Source organism: Pinus tabuliformis, chromosome J, assembly GCF_031772625.1.
Source record: "Pinus tabuliformis cultivar Carrire ecotype Pingquan chromosome J, CPIR1, whole genome shotgun sequence".
Classification (NCBI taxonomy): domain Eukaryota; kingdom Viridiplantae; phylum Streptophyta; class Pinopsida; order Pinales; family Pinaceae; genus Pinus; species Pinus tabuliformis.
In genome coordinates, this window is record NC_142295.1 from 619295201 (window position 1) to 619317156 (window position 21956).

The 21956-nt window shown below is 38.4% G+C and overlaps 1 protein-coding gene across 1 annotated transcript in view; it reads right to left on the reverse strand.

The window, feature by feature from the left end:
* Window positions 1-8484: 8484 nt before the first annotated feature.
* LOC149228469 (putative methyltransferase PMT3) overlaps window positions 8485-21956 on the reverse strand; it is a 122216-nt gene continuing 108744 nt past the window's right edge. The window contains exons 5-7 of the mRNA XM_089378222.1: window positions 9540-9652; window positions 9191-9411; window positions 8485-9088 (exon numbers count right to left, since the gene is read on the reverse strand). Of these exons, the coding sequence (XP_089234348.1) occupies window positions 8776-9088; window positions 9191-9411; window positions 9540-9652 (647 nt within the window). The 3' untranslated portion in view covers window positions 8485-8775. The remainder of the gene's footprint in view (window positions 9089-9190; window positions 9412-9539; window positions 9653-21956) is intronic.

Genomic DNA, 21956 nt, shown 5'->3' on the forward strand with positions numbered 1-21956 from the left:
TACCAGGAGTGTTGAGGCTTTGTGTGTAAGACACATTGTCTGTGAGGACATCTAGTCGGCACTTTGTGTTGATGTCTGAATCCCGAAGCAGGGAAGGTGGCGTTGGTCATAGAGCTCTGACCTCGGATACACACCTAGATCCATGGGTTGATAGTCAGCAAGTAAGCATGATGGTACCTAGAGAGGTTGAAAGCTTTAGTCCATCTTAGTCCCACCCGGATAGATTGCCCTGGTCAGGAATCTAATACAAGGCATTGCGGTGCATAAACTCTTCATAGTTCATATGTTTTGAGATCTTCCTTGTACTTGTTATTATGAATACCTTCCTAGTTAAGAGGGAGTGTTGAAAAATGTAACTAGGTTCAGTAATCATAAATATATTTGAGTCACAATGAAATGTATTTATCAAAATAATGAAGAAGATATTTTTATTATTATACTATGACTTATTAAAGCATGGGTTTCATGTTTGGGTCATCGTGTTTTAGGTCAAAGTCCGCATTGAAGATTTCTACGATTTATTCTGAGTCATTAGAGTTATTGTCCATTTAAAAAGACCCTTCTTGGGCTTTTGAATCGTGTAAAAAGAATTAATATTGAGTCAAATAAGTTATTTGTCACCTCCACACCAAGTCGGCCTAGAAGGCTATATATACAGAGCAGTTCGTATTCATTTGGAGCATTCTCTCTCACACACACAAGTTCAATATCTAGAAGGAAGAGCTAAAAAGTGCAAAGTAAGAAAGGAAGGCAAAAGGAGTGCGAAGTCAGAGAAAGAGGAATAAAAAGGGACAATCGAAATTTTGGGCTATCTATCTCTCTCTTGTGGATTCCTCTAAGAGATCGAAGTCTTTCTTGTCAGGGTGAAGTTGTTGTTGTTGTTGCTGCCAGTTGTTGGGTCAAAGTTGCTGCTACAAGTTGTCGCTGCTAGGCCGAAGTTGTTGTTGAAGGGCTATCATCTGCAAGAGGGAAGAAACAATTGACTTGGTGTAGAGGAAGTATTTGTCTAGGTCAATAGTCTTGGATTATCTCGTGAAACTATTGAAGGAAGAATTGTTGACTGGGTTTTTCCCTAGATAGGGGTTTTGCCCTGGCTGTCCACCTATATCTGGTGTTCGTCTGCCCTTCCTAAACTTTGTCCTTCATCATCGTCATCATCATCTGGTTGAGTTACTTTCCCTTGAACATATTGTAAAACATCATGCTCTTCAAGAACTAAGTCAATCTTCTTCTTCCATGCTTTGAAGTTTGATGCTCCTTCAAGTTTGTTTCCTTCCTTTCAAAAGGGAGCCATTTGCTCAGAACTCCTGGACATAGGGAGATCTTCAAGAAAGAGATTTTTACTTGAGCGAGAGTCTCTTCAAAGATTGATCTTCAACTTCCTTTCTTCACCAAAACTTTGATACCATGTTAAAAATTCAAGTGCAAAATAGACTAGCACTAATTTCTGAATACTAATAATTACTTATGATAATCAATTACACCTTAGAAATTCAACCATACAATAGAAGGAACAGTAAAGACCACAATGCACCAAATCAACACAAAATTTACAAGCGAAAACCCACTTGAGGTAAAAATCCAGCAAACCTTTCCTTGGAGATCAATTCAACAAGAGAGACATCAAAGTAAAGACAATATACAAACTGACCAGCGCTATCCACCAAGAGTCTAAATCAAATCCCTCCACAATCTACTCCTAGTCAACTCAGTCAAGGATCTGCAACATAGGTCTGAAATTCGGCCTCTTTTCTCCAAAGAAAATTCGAACTTAACCACAGAGATGCAACAGAAACTTCGGCCTTTTCATAGAGAAGATACTACAGAAACTTCAGCCCTTTCACAGAGAATAAACCACAGAAACTTTGGCTCTTTCATAGAGAATATACCACAAAAACTTTGACCCCCTTCACAGAGAATATACCACAAAAAATTCAGCCATTTCATAAAGAATATACCACAAAGACTTCGGCCCTTTCACATAGAATATACCACAGAGATTTTTGGCCCCTTCATAGAGATTCATCCTGCTCCTTTAATGTCTTTGACCTGCTCCTTAATCTTTTCAACTTGCTCCTTGATTTTCTTCGTATGGCTAGAAAAACCTATGCCTTGATGATGAGATCAAATAGTGATTGAGAAGAGGTCGAATGTCTCACACAATGTTGCACGAAGCGAGGATGAAACGGCAGCTTTTTTCGAAGCAAGAACGCGGAAGTGTCATTTTCCAAAAATCTAGGAAGCGAAGCGTCTGCTATATATATATATATATATATTATTTTTTCATTTATACTCAAAAAAAACATCCCAAATACCAAATTAGTTGTAGAAGACATGAAAACATGAATATTTTTGCATAAATCAAGATAGATATGGCATCCATGATTCCATTGTAGTTACTAGTATGTACATCAATGATTAATTATTCGAACATCAACCATCTATATTCTAGCAATTACATACATCAAATTTTTAAGCATATTATAAAACATAAAACATTTAAGCATATTATAAAACATAAAACATAGAGCATATTATGATTTATCTAGCAAGTGAGCAAATATCAACTTTTGTCATGTCCAAAATTCAAATAATAATGTTTACAAAATATGTCACTTGGTTACCGCCAAGACAAAAAGGTTCAAATTCACAAGCCTACAAGTCTAATGATTAATCTATGACAAAAGTAATAAATTGTGAATATATCTACTAATCTCTACTCCTTCCACCTGTTAGCTCTGCTACATGTTGCTGATTTTCAAGGAGTGGAAGTAAGCTCGGTGCTTGGTTTCTTGCTCAGAAGAGGTCTGCACCGGTTATCGTCCTCTTTCTCCTTCACCTCGCTTACTCCCTTTCACCCTAATACCTCTGCTTTTTCCCTCATACCCGGCATAAACCTCTGTTCTTAAAACCTCGTGCTTCCATAACCTGTCGTCATCCTTCGATAGCAGCCGTTGATCATTCCGATCCAACGATCCCCGCCGCAAATAACATGCCCACCTGTCTCCCTTTATCAGTCTTAAAAAACAGCTAATTCCTTTATCGGGTCCGGTTCTAATCGCTATCGCAAATCGCATATGTATAAAGGCTCCCCCCTTGACTTCCGCTGATGTGATATTGCGATGCGATCTAATCGCCATCGCAAATCGCATGTGTATAAAGGCTACGCCCCTGACTTCTGCCGACGCGATATTGCGATCGCTCCTCTGCCGTCCAATCATTCCCGACAAGATCCAACGGCCCACGCCCATATCGCTATCGCAAATCTCCCAACACCTCCTGCCGACAGATCTCCGTCGTCCATTCATTCGATCCAACAATATTCGCTCCTCCCACTTCCGCAAGCCGCCCGTGCGTTAACTCGCGATCACAGCGGTTTTCCTCCCGTTTACCGCCCACTCGCCCGTCCCCGCTCGTTATCTTCCGTGTATCTTCTCCGCCTGACGACCGTTGGATCTGTCCGCCCGAGATCCAACAGCTCACGTTTGTTTGCTCCCGCTTCCACCCGATTCCTCCCGCCAAGAGATCGTTGTCGTCCATTCACTTGATCCAGCGGCTGATATCTGTTCCCGTCGTGCTCATTCGTCCGCCATGTAGTCTTCGTGTCCTCGACTTGTATCATGCTTCCGAAGGACAAAGGGGGCCAGTGTTAGTACCCGGTGCATTTCATCTCCAACCACTACATTCAAGAAACAGAATGGCCGAGAACGAGAAGGACCAGCCTCGAGCAGATCAGAGCATTTATCAGTTATGGGGCTTCTTTCATACAACACTCCACCTGCTCGAGAAGGACAACAGAGCAGCAGAAAAGATCAAATTCATTCATTAAAGCAAGCAGATTGTAGCAGAGACTCCATCAGAGAGTTAAAGCGGTTGGTGGTCCGTTATGACCCCTCCCCGCTTAGAATAGCAGAACATTTTGTAAAGAAACTCTATATATACCCAGAAAACAGATGTAATCTGGGAAATGGGTTGATGGTTGTAGTTTTGATGTAAGGTTCAACTTCTGGAGACTATAACTACTTTGATACTTGCAGCGTCTGGTCTTCATTTTCAGCTAATACAAGCTTCTTTTGTTGTTAATTGCTCACTTTCCATTTCTACTCTGTTCTAGGCTGTGTCTGTTATGCATTTGTTCATGTGCTCTTTATATTTAGCATTAGAGAGGCTGTCATTCCACTTCTGTGTTGAATTCTAGTATGTATCATTGAATGTGTTATGTAGGTTTCTGTTTACTTAGTGCCAGAGAGCTGTCATCATGTCTGTGCATTAGGAAATAGATTTGCAGACCTCTTTACTGGTTGCAGCCGGCCATCACATGGTCCTGTGCATCTGCTAGTGTGGTCAGTATTCTCCATGTACACCTAATCCTCAAACTGTGAGTAATTGGTGGTCTAAAGCCTTGTAGTCTAGGGGTGTTCACCCATGTCTAAGGTTAAGCATAGTAGAAGTGGTTATCTGGCTTGGACAAGCATCATTCTTTCCATTCATCCATTTCCAACATTTTGTTGAATTTGTAATGTTCCCGAGCATCTCCGAGATACAACCTAGGAGAGTTTCTTGGGGTGATAACATTAGTTTCTTAGGGTGATAACACCACCAAGAAGAGAATGTAGCGACGGGCCTCCACGTGGTGGCCATGAAGAAGATGGTGCCTGTGGAAGTTGTGGCATTGAAACTGATGAAGATGAACCCCCTGTTGTTGGTGTTGAACCATGGAACCTAGGAACTAAGGGACCAGATGGGGGTGGCATCTCAACACGATCATCATCATCCTGGAATCGCTCAAAAAATTCATACAAAAAAAAACACTAGTTAACAAAAAAAATTAAAAACATGAATTAGAGAAATGCTTTATAAGCAAAATTCATACCACAATGGACATCGCTGGATAAGAGCATCTTCTAATTGCTCTAATCGCAACACTCCATCCTTCAAATTGGGCTCTTCTGGATTCCTGTCCCAAATCTTAAGGTTTTTATTAGTCTTTGCATCATCACAGTAATGGGACAACAATCGCAAGTTGTAATGAACATAAACCAAGCTCCTTGCCCAGTCTAAACTCAACCTGTTCCTTTTAACATTGTGGATGAAAGAATAAGAGCTCCAACACCTCTCTGTAGAAGAAGTGTTTACCACCTGTGATAGCACCCGCAATGCCAAAGTCTGTAGAAGTGGAGTAGCCCCCCCATGCATGTTCCACCACTCAAGAGAAGAAAAAGTCTCTCAATCTCTAATTGCATGCATGCTCCCAAATGGACCAGTGTTAAGCGTATAGTTGCTCAACTATCTTCGTACCATGGCAGCCTCCTCCTCGTCAGGGACTAATTTACTCAATGCAATCATATATTTTTTGTGAACATCTTGATCTTGGTGTGTTTTGCTCCTGCCCCCCCCCCCCCCAAGGTGCTGGTGTTGAAAGCCATGATGGATGATATAGTATTTAGGTGTCAAAACATATGCTAATGCATGCAATGGAACATTTAGCATTTCCCATCAGTTTTCCACCACTACACGAATATAATTGTACAAGGTGATATCTCTAGGCTCAACAATGTCTTTAATATGCCCCAACATGCTATCCATTTTCTAATACACCTCCCCAATTATTGGTTGATCTGAATCTCCAAACTTGATCATGTAATAAATTGGTTTGGTAAATTGCAAAACATATTTAACCTGTGACCAAAAGTACATGTCAAGAATAGTGTCCTTGGCTACATTAGCACCATCTCTATCAGTGTTAATTTCATCCCATGTTTCAGCGCACACCATATTAGTTAAAGCTTGTCTCACCTTCACTAGCAGCCTAAAGGTGAGGTAATAACTAGCAAATCTTGTCTTAGCAAGTTTAAGCAACTGCAACTTGAAGTAAGTGCCATAGAAGTAGTTTACCCTTGTATGCCCTATGATGAACTTAATAAGTTGCTTCCCTCTCCTGTAAATCTCATTAATCCACCCACATTCTTTATGCTTCACAATATCATGCATCAAAAGGTTCAATGTGTGAACCAGGCACCCAGACCAAAAGATGTGTGTATGAGTATGCTCAATAATTTTTCTTGTTGCCTTGCAATTTGCTGCATTATTTGTGATCACTTGAACCACATTATTCGAACCAACATCTTTGATTGATTGCAATAGGAGATCTGCAATTTTTTGGGAAGATACATTGATGGAGGAGTCATGACATGTAATAGATACTGCACCACTAGCAGAAACACCAAGAACATTTATCAAATGTTGGTTTCTAATATTTGTCCACCCATCTGATACAATGGATACCCAACAATCTACCCACTCATTTGTAAAATGTGTCAAAGCTCTTTGAACCTTTGTTTTTTTCTCTTTCTAATAACATTATTCTAGCTTTCTCATAGTTGGGGGACTTGCATCCTTTTGGGGCTTCATTGATGGCCTTTACCATTTCATGCCAATAGGGAGAGCGAAGCACATTGAATGGTACACCGCTAGCACAAAGAAATCGGACTATCTTTTCATCCACATCATCCATCCCACCAACATTAAGGAAATCCCCTATTGTTCTTTTACCTCCAGAGCTTCCAAAAGTACCATGAGGAGATGAGCTACCAAATCTAGAAGTTGCACTTGATTCAAAATGAGTTTTTTGTTTCTTGCTTTTTTGTTGTGCAGCCTCCTTTATTTGGATGTATTTTCTTCTTTGTTCATCTGAAATGTTTGGGCAAATTTGTATCCCCACGGCACCCTTTTTATCATCACTGTCCATCACCCCACAAAGATGTCTCTTCACACGGGTATATGAACCACTAAATGGTTTTCCTCCATGACAACCATGACGGCACAAAAAATTGTAGCTTCCACCACCATTTCCCCCTTCAAGTTTGGTCACATAGTTCCACAAGGGTGTTAATGCAGCTTCCCCTCTAGTGTTTCAGTTTCCCCTTCAGGTTCAACTTCATCCCCTTCCTCTTCAAACCCTTCCTCCTCATCATACATTGGGTCACTCATATTGGGACCACTATCCTCTTGTGCTTCTTCCCTTGTATTCCTACTCCCCCTTGCCATCATTAAAACCAAAAGTGGAATGATACATAGAAGCCAAAAGAAAACCATCTTGGAATATGGATATAGGTGGTGGACACCCTGCAATTAAATGAACAAGTAGAAACAATGGGAAAGAGTAGGAGAGGGAGGGAGTTTGGGGTTTGCACTTACCTCTTTAGCTCTTATAGATAGAAGTCCTCCAAGCTCCTCCTCTTTCAATCCTCCTCGCTCTCTTCTCTTCTCCTCTCTTCTCTTCTCTTCTCCAACTTTCATAAACTCAAAGTGAGAAAATGAGAGATGAATGAGGAGTTAAATCCCTTCATTCCTCACCCTAACCCAAGGTGGACCCACCCCCAACAATCCAAAATGCAAAAAAAAAAAACGCTTTTTTGGCCGTGCAGCGGAAACGGAGGAAGTTGTACGGAATCGCTCACGATCCTATGCTTCGTACTCCGAAGCGCGACGCTTCATACGATCGAAGCATTGTACAAAGCGCGTTTCAGAAAAACTGAAACACGTTTCGGTCACACGCTTTCAAAATTTTCAAGAAGCATGTTTATTAGTCCGAAACGTGTTTCGGTTTTTCCGAAACACATTTCGTACAGCGCTTCCCCCATGCATCCGTACAGATCGCGGATCGGGGTTTTGATCCGAGAGAAGGGGGGGACATTTCCTGCAACACTGGTCTCACATATATAGTGATCCAACACGCTGAATGGGTGTCGTTGAGGGCTGGAAAGACTTGATTATTGGAGCGCTGACTTGGACATCTTGTGGAGCCAAAAACAAAAGTTCAAAATTCACATTTATTTTGACAAATTCATGAAGAATATAATTTTCGTTTGAGCATGAGAACATGCTTTACATAAAAATTTAATGTTGCGAGTACATCAATGATAAAAATATATTAATGTGAAGACTGACCATAGCTACAAAAGCCAACAACAGAAATATCCCATGATTTAAAATATTTTATAAATCTTCCATACAATTGTCAATTCTCTGCAATCTGCAACGAGGAAAGCCAATGAAAAATTCTCTCCCAATTTATAAGAATGAGGAGATGCGATTAAAAATGACAATTCCCACGTGAGCAAATACACAACTAAATTAGGTACTTAACTATACTTTGGCTACCAACAACAACTTCCATATTGATGAGATTCCTCAAACGTGGAACTTAAAATTGGAGAAGACCAAAGTCAATTTAAAACACACCCACATGGTTCAAGATAATTAGTTTCTGATGACAACGGAAAGAAAGGAATATATCATGGATTCCATCCAAACGTCGTTGGCTGTACATAAGTTATAATCAACAGACCAAAAAACGATTTTGCAGCTAGTAGGCTCAGTTTAGTTGCCAGATATATACTTAATGTAAGTGTTTGTGGAGAAAATAAAAACAAGTGTTTTGAAAAACAACCCATTTTAAAGGTCACAATATCTCACTTTCAATAATAAGAATAATAAAAAGTTCATTAAAATTTTAATAAACTTTCATAAAAATGCAGATGTCAGCAAACCTAGGAATTGGTTGCTATTTTGCATTGTCAATTACTATGTAATATCAAAAAGCAGTTTTCTCCTTTGTTTAAAAGAAAATAAGAGGACGTATCCCTCATAAATCAAACTGCAGCAGAAACATTTTCCAAAAAGAAGCACCTTCCCCTTTCAGCTAAAGCCTGAATACTTAGTTTGGTCTCAACAACTATACAGATTGACTGCGACTTATTTACAAGAAAATTGCTAATGGGTTTCTCCAGGCAACCATAATCGCTTTCTTGCCATTAGTACTATTTCATCTCCTGAAGATAAAGGGTCTGACTCGGGCTCTACATTGGAAGACCACGAATCCCATCGCAAAGGTGCCAAATATTTCATGATGTAGTTTACAATAACAGCCTTGTCTCTGATAATGATAAAGCCAGTCGGACGGAGAATCCTATCCATCTCTAGAAGCAAATCTTCAATACTACAACCTCGCTCATTGATATCCGAGAAAATATGCCAAGCATGAAGTAAATCATAGGTACGTGGGTAAGCCGAAAATGCTTCACACCTGCAATGGCATTGATATCCAAACCATAATATTTAAAAGTCTACACCTTATATACATGAGGTAGAGACAATATTGATTGTAGCACAATTTATCACAGCTTACCAGTTATGTAGAGTACCCATAAGGCCTCGGTCATAAATGGCTTTTAATGTGTTTGGACCGCTTTCAGGAACAACGTTCATTACCCATACAGGCTTATCTTTAAGTGCAGCACCAAATGCACCTAAATTTGCATTCATATCCATGATATTCCTCAAAGTATGATGCTCAATCTCGGACTTCATATGCTTCCAATATGAATTAACCCTTTGACGCCAAGCCTTCTGCATTTTTTAATACAATTCCAAACATTAGAGGGTTCAAAATAAGCAATGCAAAAACCTCTGAAGTATGGTGTTTCTTCTACAAGAAAAAAATACACCAACTACAAAGAAGGTTAAGAAGAATTTACCGTGTCCTTCACAAAATCTTCCTCACTGATACCAAGTTCTACCAGCCTAGGTGGAGGAGCAGTCAACCGCTTTGGCCAAGGTGCTAACCGACTCCCCTTTGCATTATGAATTTCTATATTTCCACAAGAAAAATACATGTTCAGAGGAGGCCTCAATCGTTAAAAATCAAATGTCATATTGACCATAACCTAAACTCTTTTTTCATTATTATCCTGCCCGCAGGCAGCTATTAGGCATTTGGTAAGAGGTTTGGCTACCAATTACTTTGCTATTTGACTAAAAATCAAATAGCCCTTTCTAAAGCTGACATTATAAAAAATATATATATATTTATTTTTTAAAATATTTTATTTTGTTTTTCTTATATTTCATTGGCCATAATCTTATTATACAATGATTACTTTAGATTAATGCAATGTACTATTGCTGTCATACCAGTACTAAAGTTGCAGGCTGGGCATTTATGAAATCATTAAACTGGACATTAATTGTTTGAACTCCGAGGACTGAAACACTTCCAACTTTTGCTAGTCTTGGTTTAATCTCTCCCATATTTCTGCTACCATTTCCATTTTGGTACTGCCTTCCAAATTTCTTACCGGACAGTGCCTTGTATCGTCACAAGATAAAAAAAACAACCCAAACCGAGATGCTAGTCTATTTGGTCTCTCATTCAAGAACTATTATATGTCGTTTCATTGCATCTGGTTCAGGAGGGAGGACTGAAGCCACAAGAATAATTGAATGGGACACCATAAATGTCCTCTCGCAGTGTCTAACCATTATGGTGTTTCATAAACTCTGCTTTTTTTAAGGTAAGAGAAGCTGCAAGAATAATTAAAAGGTCCATTACAAATGTCCTCTGTCGGCATCTTCGGCCAGTGATATTTAACACAAATTCATACACCTAAAGCAATCGTCAAGCTTGTCCAAATCCAATTAATAAAATCTAAAGATTCCCTGTACTCTGCAATTTCTGGAGTCAAGCTAAACCAAATCCAATCAATAAAATCTAAAGATTGCCTGTACTCTACAACCGTTGGAGTCTTAACTATATTCCTTAAACTTATAATAGTATGCATGTAACATAATCTCGGCGTTTTCATTTAGTAATGTCGTAGCATTAATTGTAGTTATTTAATTATGTATTAACTTCAGTACCTGGACAGTAATATTAAATGTAATTCTTTGATTGTAACCTCGATGGAAAAAAGTGTTTATTGATGGCATTAGGGAATGAATGAAAGTCCGCCGCTCATGGTAAGAGAATACGCATCACAGTAAGAGACAACACCTCTGTTGCAATTTAAAATCATTGCAAACGTCCTATAATATATGGTAATCGGTTGATATATGGTCATGGGTTACTCAGATCAATCCATGGCTAACTTTACATTTATTTCAAATTACTATTTTTCAATGAAAACATACCAATTATTATAAACAGTATTTGGTTGATATAACATGATATGATTAAGGGGAGATGAAAAGCATCCCATCAAATATTTCAGTCTCTGCAACTTGAATTGGTCCACAATCATCCCATCTAACGATTTGCACCTTTCCCAATCTTTTCTTGCTCCTTTGATTCCAACTATTGGTTCAGCCCAACACAGTTGATTCAACAATCCTGAGGTGTGGAAACTATGCAGAAATTGACCATATGCACCAAAACAAAATCTTCTGGGTAGGATGAAGAGATTATGGTTTTTTAAAGCTATATTTGCACAGGGATTGTGTTTGACACCTAAGCTGCTAAGGGTTATGGTGTTAAAGTTGAATAGTCAAAAGGAGTCCAAGAGACATTGGAAGATGAATCCAAGAGTCACACCAATGTATTATAAATGGATATCTTGTGAATAGTAAATGGAACTCGTGCTTATCATATTTCTGTCTATTCCATGTTTGTGTGTTTAACATGGTATTAGAGTGGGCGAATTTTAGCCCTGCTCCAATCTGAGCCACTGGTTTTGTCAGTTTTTCTCTATTGGCTCTATTCTACTTGCCAAAACTTGAGTGCTCTAATTGTATGCCTAATCTAACGCTCCACTAATTTGGCCTCTGTCAGAAACCCGTTTTCTCATTTTGGGCACTCTCTACAACTGTCAGTGCTCTTTCTTTGCAACATCCACTATCCGTCTGGTCATTTCATTAATTATAACCTTTGTCCCTATTTTCTGTCCATTTGATAGCAGGTCACTCTTGATATGTACGTTAGTTATATCTCAAATTATTCCTTCTCTGCATGGATTCCTGAAGACTGTGACTAGTCCATCTGCACGCTACCCACCTATAATCTTCCTTCTCTATGTTGAATGGTGCAAACAGTCCCTTCTCTGTGTTGGTTAAAACACTCTTATGCAAGTTGGTTCGTATGTGTTGGACTGTATGTACGTTGGTCAAATATTTGCAAGACATGATTGTGGTTCCAATGATGCGTGCTCCTACAAGAGAATATATATATCATATATACAGTGCGTTGATGAATTACCTGTGAACTAATGATGAATCTCTGCATTCAAGACTCCTCCTAGCATATATATTATATTCGGTGTCGAAGACCATGAACTATGCGCTCAGTCGAAACTCCTGTACTGAGAGGTAATTTATGGTATGTATGTTGGTGTTATTACATCATCTACCTCTGCGTTGAATGAAAAATTGTATGCTGGTCATCGTGACTTGATGTTGCGTTGAGTTATTTACGCTAGTGTTGAAGCGTTTTATTGAAACCTAGTATGAACATTGTGTTGAAAAGGCTGTAAATTGGTTTTGATATCTGTGAATTATGCATTGGTGTGCTTGCAAACTGGGGTATGCATGCGTTGAGTGCAATGAAATGTTGATTGGTATGACTTTATATATGCGTTGATTGGTTTCTTTGAAGGCCGATTACATAGAGCTGCTGGTATGTATGCTATGGATATATGTTATGCATTGGAGACTAGGTAATGGTATGTATATATGGTATATGCATTGAACTTTATATACATTCTGCGTTAACTTACTCTTGAAGGCCGATATATGCATTATGGTGGGCATACATGCGTTGAAGTTTTTTTAAAGGTCATATCATATATGATGGTATAGATTATGGTTGGTGCGTTTTAGTGTTCCATGATGCATTCTTTTTATGCTCGATCCTGATATGGTGGCATACAGTTTGCTTCATCATGGCGGCAATTGACACAATTCTGAGAGTGACTAACAACAAAATCAACTGATCTCAAGATAGATTATAATGCAATCTAACGCCGATGTGGAGTGAACGTTATGTGTTGCATTTGTGAAAGGGACCGTTCACCTCATTTGAAGATTGGTACAATTGCTTTGTTCTTCTCCACGGTTGACTATTCGAACTTGTGACATCTCCCATCATCAAGCATCAGACGTAGAAGTCTACAGAACATCGCTCTCTCATACAACTTTGGGTTTGCTTTTCCTTCTTTGTGGTATTTGCTGAATGATCAAGGTATTCAATTTGGGTTCCATTGAGGACAAAGAATTTGTTGAGCAGAAGCCCTCAAGAACATCTATGAAGAGCACAAGTATCCCATGAAATCGATGAAAGCCAAGCTCTCAAGTGAGTTGGGATTATTAGAGAGGTAGGTCCAGCTTTGGTTTATGTCCATTTTGTATATCTTTTTATCCAACCTCATATTATCACTGCATTTGTTGTGAGCGCGTATAAATATGTAAAAGTTTGCCAACATTGGAAAACACTGTGTAGTAGAAAAGTGGAGTTGCAAGAAATTTTTTGAATGGCTCAAATCAACAATTTATTAAAGTTATTAAGCACTCTAATTCTGTCCACTGTTGAAGACTGTCAAAATCAGCAAAACCACTCTTGCGAACATTCAAACATGTCTACAAAATGTTCAAGAAAAGGTCGAGTTTCTACAACTCAAATCTCAATTCTAGCAAGAAGAGCTATAGCAGAATGGACATCATTTTGAACCTATTTTTGTTCAAAACATTGAGATAGACTCCCATCAGCAACAAGAAATTGCAGATGCAGTACCCATTTCAGGAGTAGATGTGCAGAAAGATGCAGAAGTTCAATTTGCACTTCCCAAGTCCATCATCATACCTTGGGAGGAGCTTGTCAACAAGAAGCACAAAAACGGCCTTGGATATGACAAGGATGTGTCCTTTCATATTCCGGACTATTCCAAGCCAATCCGATTTCAACGTGCTAGATTTCTTTAGGACGGTTCAACTTCACCTGTTTTTGCTCCTCTACATTCACCGCAGATTGTCAAATGCCAACATTGTGACCGAGTTGGCCATGTGAAAGATCATTGTTTTGATATTCACCTGTGCAAGCATTGTGGTCAACGCACTCATTCTTCAAACAGATGCTTCAAAACAAGCCTCCTGCAAGAACAAAGATTCACCTTGGATGGATCGCTTCTTGGTAATGGGTTTCAATAGCCAAGAAGATATTTCAGTCATATGTCAGAATTTCTAGAGTATTGAAAAGACTTGCAGTTGAGCTTTCTTCATATTCTCACCATGTATCTGACAGGGGGGTAATTGATGGTCATATACAAGCTTCAAAGCCACATCAAGCGAGCTTGAGCCACAACTTGAACATGTTGCCTGAGTCTACAACCAAAGACAACCACACCCAGATTCAGAGTTGTAGCTAGAGACACAGAAGCCCTTAAGCATGCCTTTGGTTGCTAGCCTTCCTTAAACCACCACAGGTTGCAAACCTCCCTTTTTCCAAGTTAAAGGTCTCCCTCTCCAAAACATTAAGGAGCACTTCCTCTAGCAAAAGACTTCAACTTCTTGCCAGATTTGGAAGAGTTCTGGGAATCACACTAAGCGTTTCTTTAGTTGGTGGCCTTCCTTAAAACACCGCAGGTTGAAGACCTCCATTTTTCCAAGTTGAAGGTCTCCCTCTTCAAAGCATTAAGGAACACTTCCTCTAGCAGAGGACATCAACATTTTGTCAGATTTGGAAGAGTTCCAGGAACTGTGCTAAGCGTTCCAGTGCTGGTGGTCATCCTTAAACCACTGTCGATTGAGACCTCAAGTTCTCCCACCTTATGCCATATTTCAAAGAGCACATTTAGCCTATTGTTATCATGCATTACTATATTTTTGTAATATAGCTCTCTTCTTGGACAAGTATATACCCCTTTGGATTAAGGGGGCAAATGTTGGACACCTAATCCACTAAGGGTTATGGTGTGGAAGTTGAACAACAGTCAAAGGGAGTCCAAGAGACCTTGGAAGATGAATCCAGAGTCACACCAATGTATTATAAATGTATATCTTGTGAATAGTAAATGGAACTCGCGCTTATCATATTTTTGTCTATTCCATGTTTGTGTGTTTAACACGTTGAAATCAGAGTCTTGCTTTTTAATTGTAGAGATCAGGACTTTACCAATCAGTAAAACCTATTGATTGAATTATAAACTTTAAAACTAACTTCTTTTTTCAAGTTTGGCACGATTACATATTCATCATGTCCAATATATCACCCCAATCGGGGCGGGGAATTGAACCGGTGACTTCACATCAAGGAGTGCCTTTACACAAGACCTAATCACTGTCTATCCAAGACCCTGTGGACAACTTTAAAACTAACTTGAATTCAGTGTTTTTGCTCTAATTTAGCTATATTTAAACCAAGTGGCAGGACTCGCTACTATGTAGCACTTGTTGAAATACATTGATTGTTAGAAATCAAATGTATTAGCTATAGCAGTTTGTGCCTAAAAATCCTACAGTGCATAACAACTTTAGGTTTACAAGGCACAAAGATCAATCGAATAATACACAATAGAGCATCTTGCCCCACGACTCTATCTCACACAAGTACAACGAGAACAGGCCGACATATTATAACCCGTGTGTGCTGACATGATATGAATTTTCTATGCCCACAAAGCTACATTGCATAGCCGCTATGCACAAGGATCAATCCAATGATATATGAATAGCTTTAAGTATATATAACTTAGTTAATTACTCTACCGTGTCACTTATTTGGAGGTCCATACTAGCGTTCAGATATGGTTTAATATGTGCAACTAAGAAGACCATAACAAACATATGTTTCATGCCACATACATACAACAAAGAAAGAGATAACCACCATCAAAATGTAGTTCAAAAGGATGGCATATAGAAACACTAACAGATACGCTTCAATTTTGTTTCTATAAAGTTTGCATTTGTTTTCAGAAGATTTAATGTGCCTCCCTTCAAAAAGGAATTTATTTATTAATACAAATGTCCATTTAACTGGTCAAAAGTTTTAGCCAAGTGTGCATTAACCTATTATTATGTTAACTGCAGACTGCCCAAGGAAGAATTGCATCAACTCATCCAAGAACCCCATATATATGAATGAGCTTAAGCAAAACCCTAGACTAGTTAGGTTTATGGTTATTTGAAAGCCCAATCCATAATAGGTTCTCAATAGAGCTCTCCTGCTGATGACCTAGCCAGTAATATCATGGTTGCCAGGGTGTGGGAGCAGAAGTCATAAGAACACCACTTCCCAAAAAACCTCAGGTGCGGAACATCCCAAGAGTGTTATATATATATATATATATATATATAAGAAAGAGATGATAACAGTGTTCCACGGGGACACGTCCCCCAAGGAGAGGTGCACGCACCCGGGATGGGGGGATGTCTGGGGGAACGTTTCCCCACATCCCCCTTTTGAGGAGATGAAGGGGGGGAACGTTTCCCTAGTGTGGGGGACGTGTCTCCCCAAAAGGGGTGCTTCCGGGCGCACCCCCTCAAAAAAGAGGATGCCCAAAAGCACCCCTTTTGAGTTTTAAATACTTTTTTGTGGGAAGCGTAATATTCAAGCCTATGGCCCTATTATTGCTATTCAATTCATGGTAATGTTAAATTCTTAAAGTAAAAAGATGAAAATGAAAGATGAAGGAGAATGTCACACTTTTACTTTAATTTTTAACTTTACCATGAAATGACTCAAGATATTTGGGAGTGGTTCCAACCTCATTGGATTTCATATGGAGAAAGTAGAATTTTAGCTCTCACCCAAAATACAACATACTTGACAGTTTTTCAGGATTTTAAAATCGAGGAGATTGCAATGTTTCCATTGGATTTTGTCATGTAGAAGGGTATGGAACTAGTATTTAATAAAGAGCACCAATCCCTCTATGTACCTTGATGTTAGTGGTATTGGTTGTCAAACTCCTCTATCATGACCCTAATAAAAATGTACTTATCACTCAAACAAAATCTTGACTTGGCATGCTACATTTTTTCTATCTTATTTTAATGCTTAGAGGGTGACATTGATGACGAAGATCCCAATATAGGTAATGATTTTGATGATATGTAGTTACTTGTAAAATGATTTTTTTTTTTGGATGCTAGAGGCCATCTAGAACTTGTTTGTTGATGTATTTTCGGTTCAGAGATGGATTGCACTCGATGCTATTTTGGTTATGTGCACCCTTACACGCTATATAAATGAGAGCTTGCTTATTTGTATATAAATGGTTTGGATTCATATGGATGCACATGAATATATCTATTTTTCTTTAAAATTTGAATATTTTAGGTGTTTTTGGCCGACTAGTCTTTTGGTCTGGTTTTTTACTAGTTTCGGTCCAGTTCCGATCGTTTCTTGATTTAGAGGATTTTCCGGTTCAATCACCAGTTTGGTTCCGATCACATTGGTATGTACTATAGTCTATTTTTCTTAGTACTAATTAGATTCCAAAATGATGAATGATGAATTTAAATTTTAAGTCAATTTACACTCTAGAATAATGAATGATAAATTTAATTTTTAAATCAATGCAAATTCTAGAATTATGAGTGATGAATTTGGATCATTGTATTTCATTATTGAATCTCGTGGTGTATGGCAGAATTATGAGAGTGAATGATGTATGTACCAGTATGAACAATGAATATGGACCAGTGTATTTCATTATTTAATTCAATTGTGTATAGATCAATATATTTATGCTTTCATTATTGAATATGAATTTGAATCATATATATATACACCCTGATGTCTCCCCACCCGCCCTAAATTTCCCTAAAATTTGAGGGTGCTCCCACACGTCCCCACCTGTGCGTCTCCCCGCACCCGTATTCCCCCGTCTTGGAGTCTTGGTAGAACATTAGATGATAATGCATTTATATTCAAAAAACATATGCAGAATGCCAAATTAGTTGCATATTATATGAAAACATGCACTACTTGTAGATGAATACTACATTATTATGTGGTTAGTAATGCAATCCATGGTACATTAATGATTATATTGAAACTTTAAAAGAAGGCATTATGAAATTACAAGCAAGAGTATTTAAACAGTGTTCCACGGGGACGCGTCCCCCAGGGTCAAGTGCGCGCACCCCTCGCACCCCACACCCCCGGGATGGGGGGACGTCTAGGGAAACGTTTCCCCAGATCACCCTTTTGGGGAGACGTAGGGAGACGCAGGGGGGCACGTTTCCCCAGTATGGGGGACGTGACTCCCCAAAAGGGGGACGCCTGGGCATCCCCCTTCAAAATGGTCTATGCGCCCCCCCTTAAATTTGCTTGTAAACAATGATTTATGCCAGGGGAACCTAGTATTTTACCATATTTCCCTACTAATGCTATGCAATTCATGGTAATGTTAAATTCTTAAAGTAAAAGTGACATTACCATGAAATGACTCAGGATGTTTAAGAATGGTTCCAACCTCATTGGATTTCATATGGAGAAAGTAGAATTTTAGATCTCACTCAAAATCCAATAGACTTAACAGTTTTTCAGGAATTCAGGTTTCGATGGATTGCAATGTTTCCATTGCATTTTGTCATGTACAAGTGTATGGAATTAGTATTTGATCAAGAGAACCAAACCCTATGTGTACTTTAGAGTGACTTTTAGACTCATCACTCCACTGTTTTTGAGTTTTAGTTATATCAATTTACTATTCCAGTCTTCAGATTTCGGTATCTATCATAATCTATTTTGCTTGGTAATAATTAGATTCTAGAATGATGAATGATGAATTTTAATTCTAAATCAATTTAGAATCTAGAATGATGAATGATGAATTTAATTTTTAAATCAATGTAGATTCTAGAATGGTGAATAATGAATATGGATCAAAGTATTTCATTATTGAATCTTGTGGTCTATGGATGAATCATGTATGTATTAGTAAGGATGATGAGTATGGATCAATGTATTTCATTATTTAATTCAATTATGTATGTATCATTGTATTTATGCTTTCATTATTGAATATGAATTTGAAATATATATATATATATATATATATATTTCAAATTCAAAAAAAATTATATAACCCGACGTCCCCCGGTCCCCCGTAAATTTCCCTAAAAATTGAGGGTACTCCCTCATGTCCCCCTTGTGTGTCTCCCCGCACCCGTGTCTCCCCGTCCCAGAGTCTTGGTGGAACATTGTATTTAAACATAAATGACAAGCAATGTTCCACCATCACTTATATTGAAACCTCATCATTAGTATCATCCGTTGAGAAATTGTAGCTACAGTCGGTATTTTCATCATCAAAGTTAAAGGAGAAATTAATTTGTTTCTAGCTGTCCAAGTTGACCCCGCCTTGACGGGTTGGCCCCACTTCATGAAGGGGTTTGACCCAAGGTCAAAACCCACTTGATTGGTCTACTATATATTGGCAACTCATCTCACCTCATTTGGCATCATCACAAGATCAATTCGGACATGTTCTAGAAGAAGACATCTGCTCACACGTGCGAAGAAGAAGAAGATCGATTTGACCATCGAGTTGACTTTTTGTTCTCTATGTTGACCAGATTTGACTTAGACTTTTCCCCTATTGTTTGACAGAGTTGTTGACTGAAGTTGGAGGCTGAATATTCCTAGCATCTTTGACTTTCTATTGACTGAAGTTTGGAGTTGTTTCTGAGGCGTTGACTGAGGTTTGACCTTCCATGGTTTGACTGAACTTTCTCTGTGGAATTACAAGACCAAATTTCAGCCCTTTGACCAACAGCGACAGGCTGAAATTCGTCCCTTTGACCAGACTTTGACCAGTGAGCAAATCATTGATTTTTCTATCTTTTGACTGATTTTGACTTGGCATTTATTGTGGTCAAAGGTTGACATTTTGACTAGAAAATTAGATGTACAAATTGGATGAATTGAACAATTTCTCATAAGGAAAGATGATCGGGCTTTGTCACAAGAAAATTTTGGTGTCTCTTGTATCACTGTCTCATTGTGATCTCTGCTGCTCTACTGAATTTTATGGTCGAAAATTTCTAATTATAGCTGCTTGATGATTTGAATGCTCTAAGAAGAAAATTTGTATCATTGGAAGTAGTTATCAGATTGAAAATTGTTCTAATCTATCTTTTTACTAGAAAATCAACATCATCCTTCATCCTTTGCCTCCTGTGTAGCCTTTGCCTCCACCTCAATGCTCTAGGGACATCAATCAACACCACCCAATTTTGATGAAACTGCCTAATCCAGACCTTAAAATACTATAAAAAAAATTTAATATGCATAATCAATGATTTTGGTTTGAGTGAAGGGTCCATTTTTCTAAGGCCATGACAAAGGAGTTCAATAATCAACACCACCAACATTAGGTTACATAAAGGGTGTGGTGCTTCTGATTAAATGCCAATCACATACCCTCATACATGATATAATCCAATGAATACACTACAATCTCACCAATCCATTAATACTAAAAACTGTTAAATCTATTGAATCTTGAATGGCATATGAAATTCTACTTTCTCCATAGTCCGATGAGGTTGGAACCACTCTCAAACATCTTAAAACAATTAATTGTAATATTAAAAACTTAAGCAAAAGATGATAACTTTTACTTTATGAATTTAAAATTACCATTAAGTTCCACCATTTTTGGTCAAACCTACTCAAAAACCATGGTCATGGTTCAATATCTCCAGGCAATGCACTCCCTACTCCAAGAATGTCCCAAGGAGCACCATGTTCCTCACAGTGACGAGTTTCCCTATTACCCACCAAAAAGTGGGTAACCCTTAGCAGAAATTTTTCTCCTCCTTGGAGAGCCAGCCAACCAACAGCCCTATTGATCAACACATGGCATGAGGCAATAAATCCCCCCACATATTCTTTCAGTCGGATTTCTTTATCCCATCTGGCATTTCTTCCTAAAGGAAGGCAAGACATCCATTGGCAAATGTGCTTTTACTTAATGTCTTGGGCATAGTGATCAATGTTATCAAAACCGAACTGGTGATCGAACCGAAAAACCTTGTGGACCGGAACTGGTAAAAAAATCGGTTGACCAAAAACACATAAAATATTCAAATTTTAAAGAAAAACATATATATATACATGTGCATCCATATGAATCCAAACCATTTATAGACAAATAAACAAAAGTTCTCATTTATACGGCATGTAAGGGTGCACATAACCGAAATAACATTGAGTGCAATCTTTCCCTGAACCGAAAATATCAACAAATAGGCTCTAGATGGCCTCTAGCATCCAAAAAATATTCACGCTACAACAAATACCTACATATCATCAAAATCATTGCCTATATTGGGATCTTCGACATCAATATAACCCTCTAAGCATTAAAATGAGATAGAAAAAACATAGCATGTCAAGTCAAGATTTTGTTTGAGTGATGGGTACATTTTAGTAGTCATGATAGAGGAGTTTGACAACCAATGCCACTAACATCAAAATACATAGAGGGATCGGTGCTCTTTATTAAACACTAGTTCCTTGCCATTGTACAAGACAAAATCCAATGGAAACATTGCAATATCTGCAATCCTGAAATTCTGGAAAATTGTCAAGTCTGTTGGATTTTGAGTGAAATCTAAAATTATACTTTCTTTGTATGAAATCCAATGAGGTTGGAACCACTCTCAAACATCCCGAGCCATTTCATGGTAATGTTAAAAATTTAAGTAAAAGGTTGGAATTGAAAGATTAAAGAGAATGTCACCTTTACTTTAAGAATTTAAAAATTAACATTACCATGAATTACATAGCAATAATACGACCATAGGCTTGAATATTAGGTTGGCCTAGGGAAGAATTAGAATTCGGCGAACCAAATGAAAACATAAAAAAATAAAAGCAGGAAAATATTTACGTTGACTTGGGAAGGTACAAACCACACAGAACCGCTCCCGAACCGGCCAGTTTGGTGGAATAGGACGGTTCGGTACCGAACTGGTCTATTCTGGTTCTGAGGTCCAGTTCAGACTGGTTTTGGGAAAAATCGGCTAGACCAGCCAATTCCACAAATTTCAGTCTGATTCTGATAACATTGATAGTTATATGAATCAAGGGGTGATCCAAATGACAAACCTATCTTAAGTGTATTCTTGTTCCCTCACTTCACCTAGGAGGTTAGTCTTTGACTTTAGTCTAG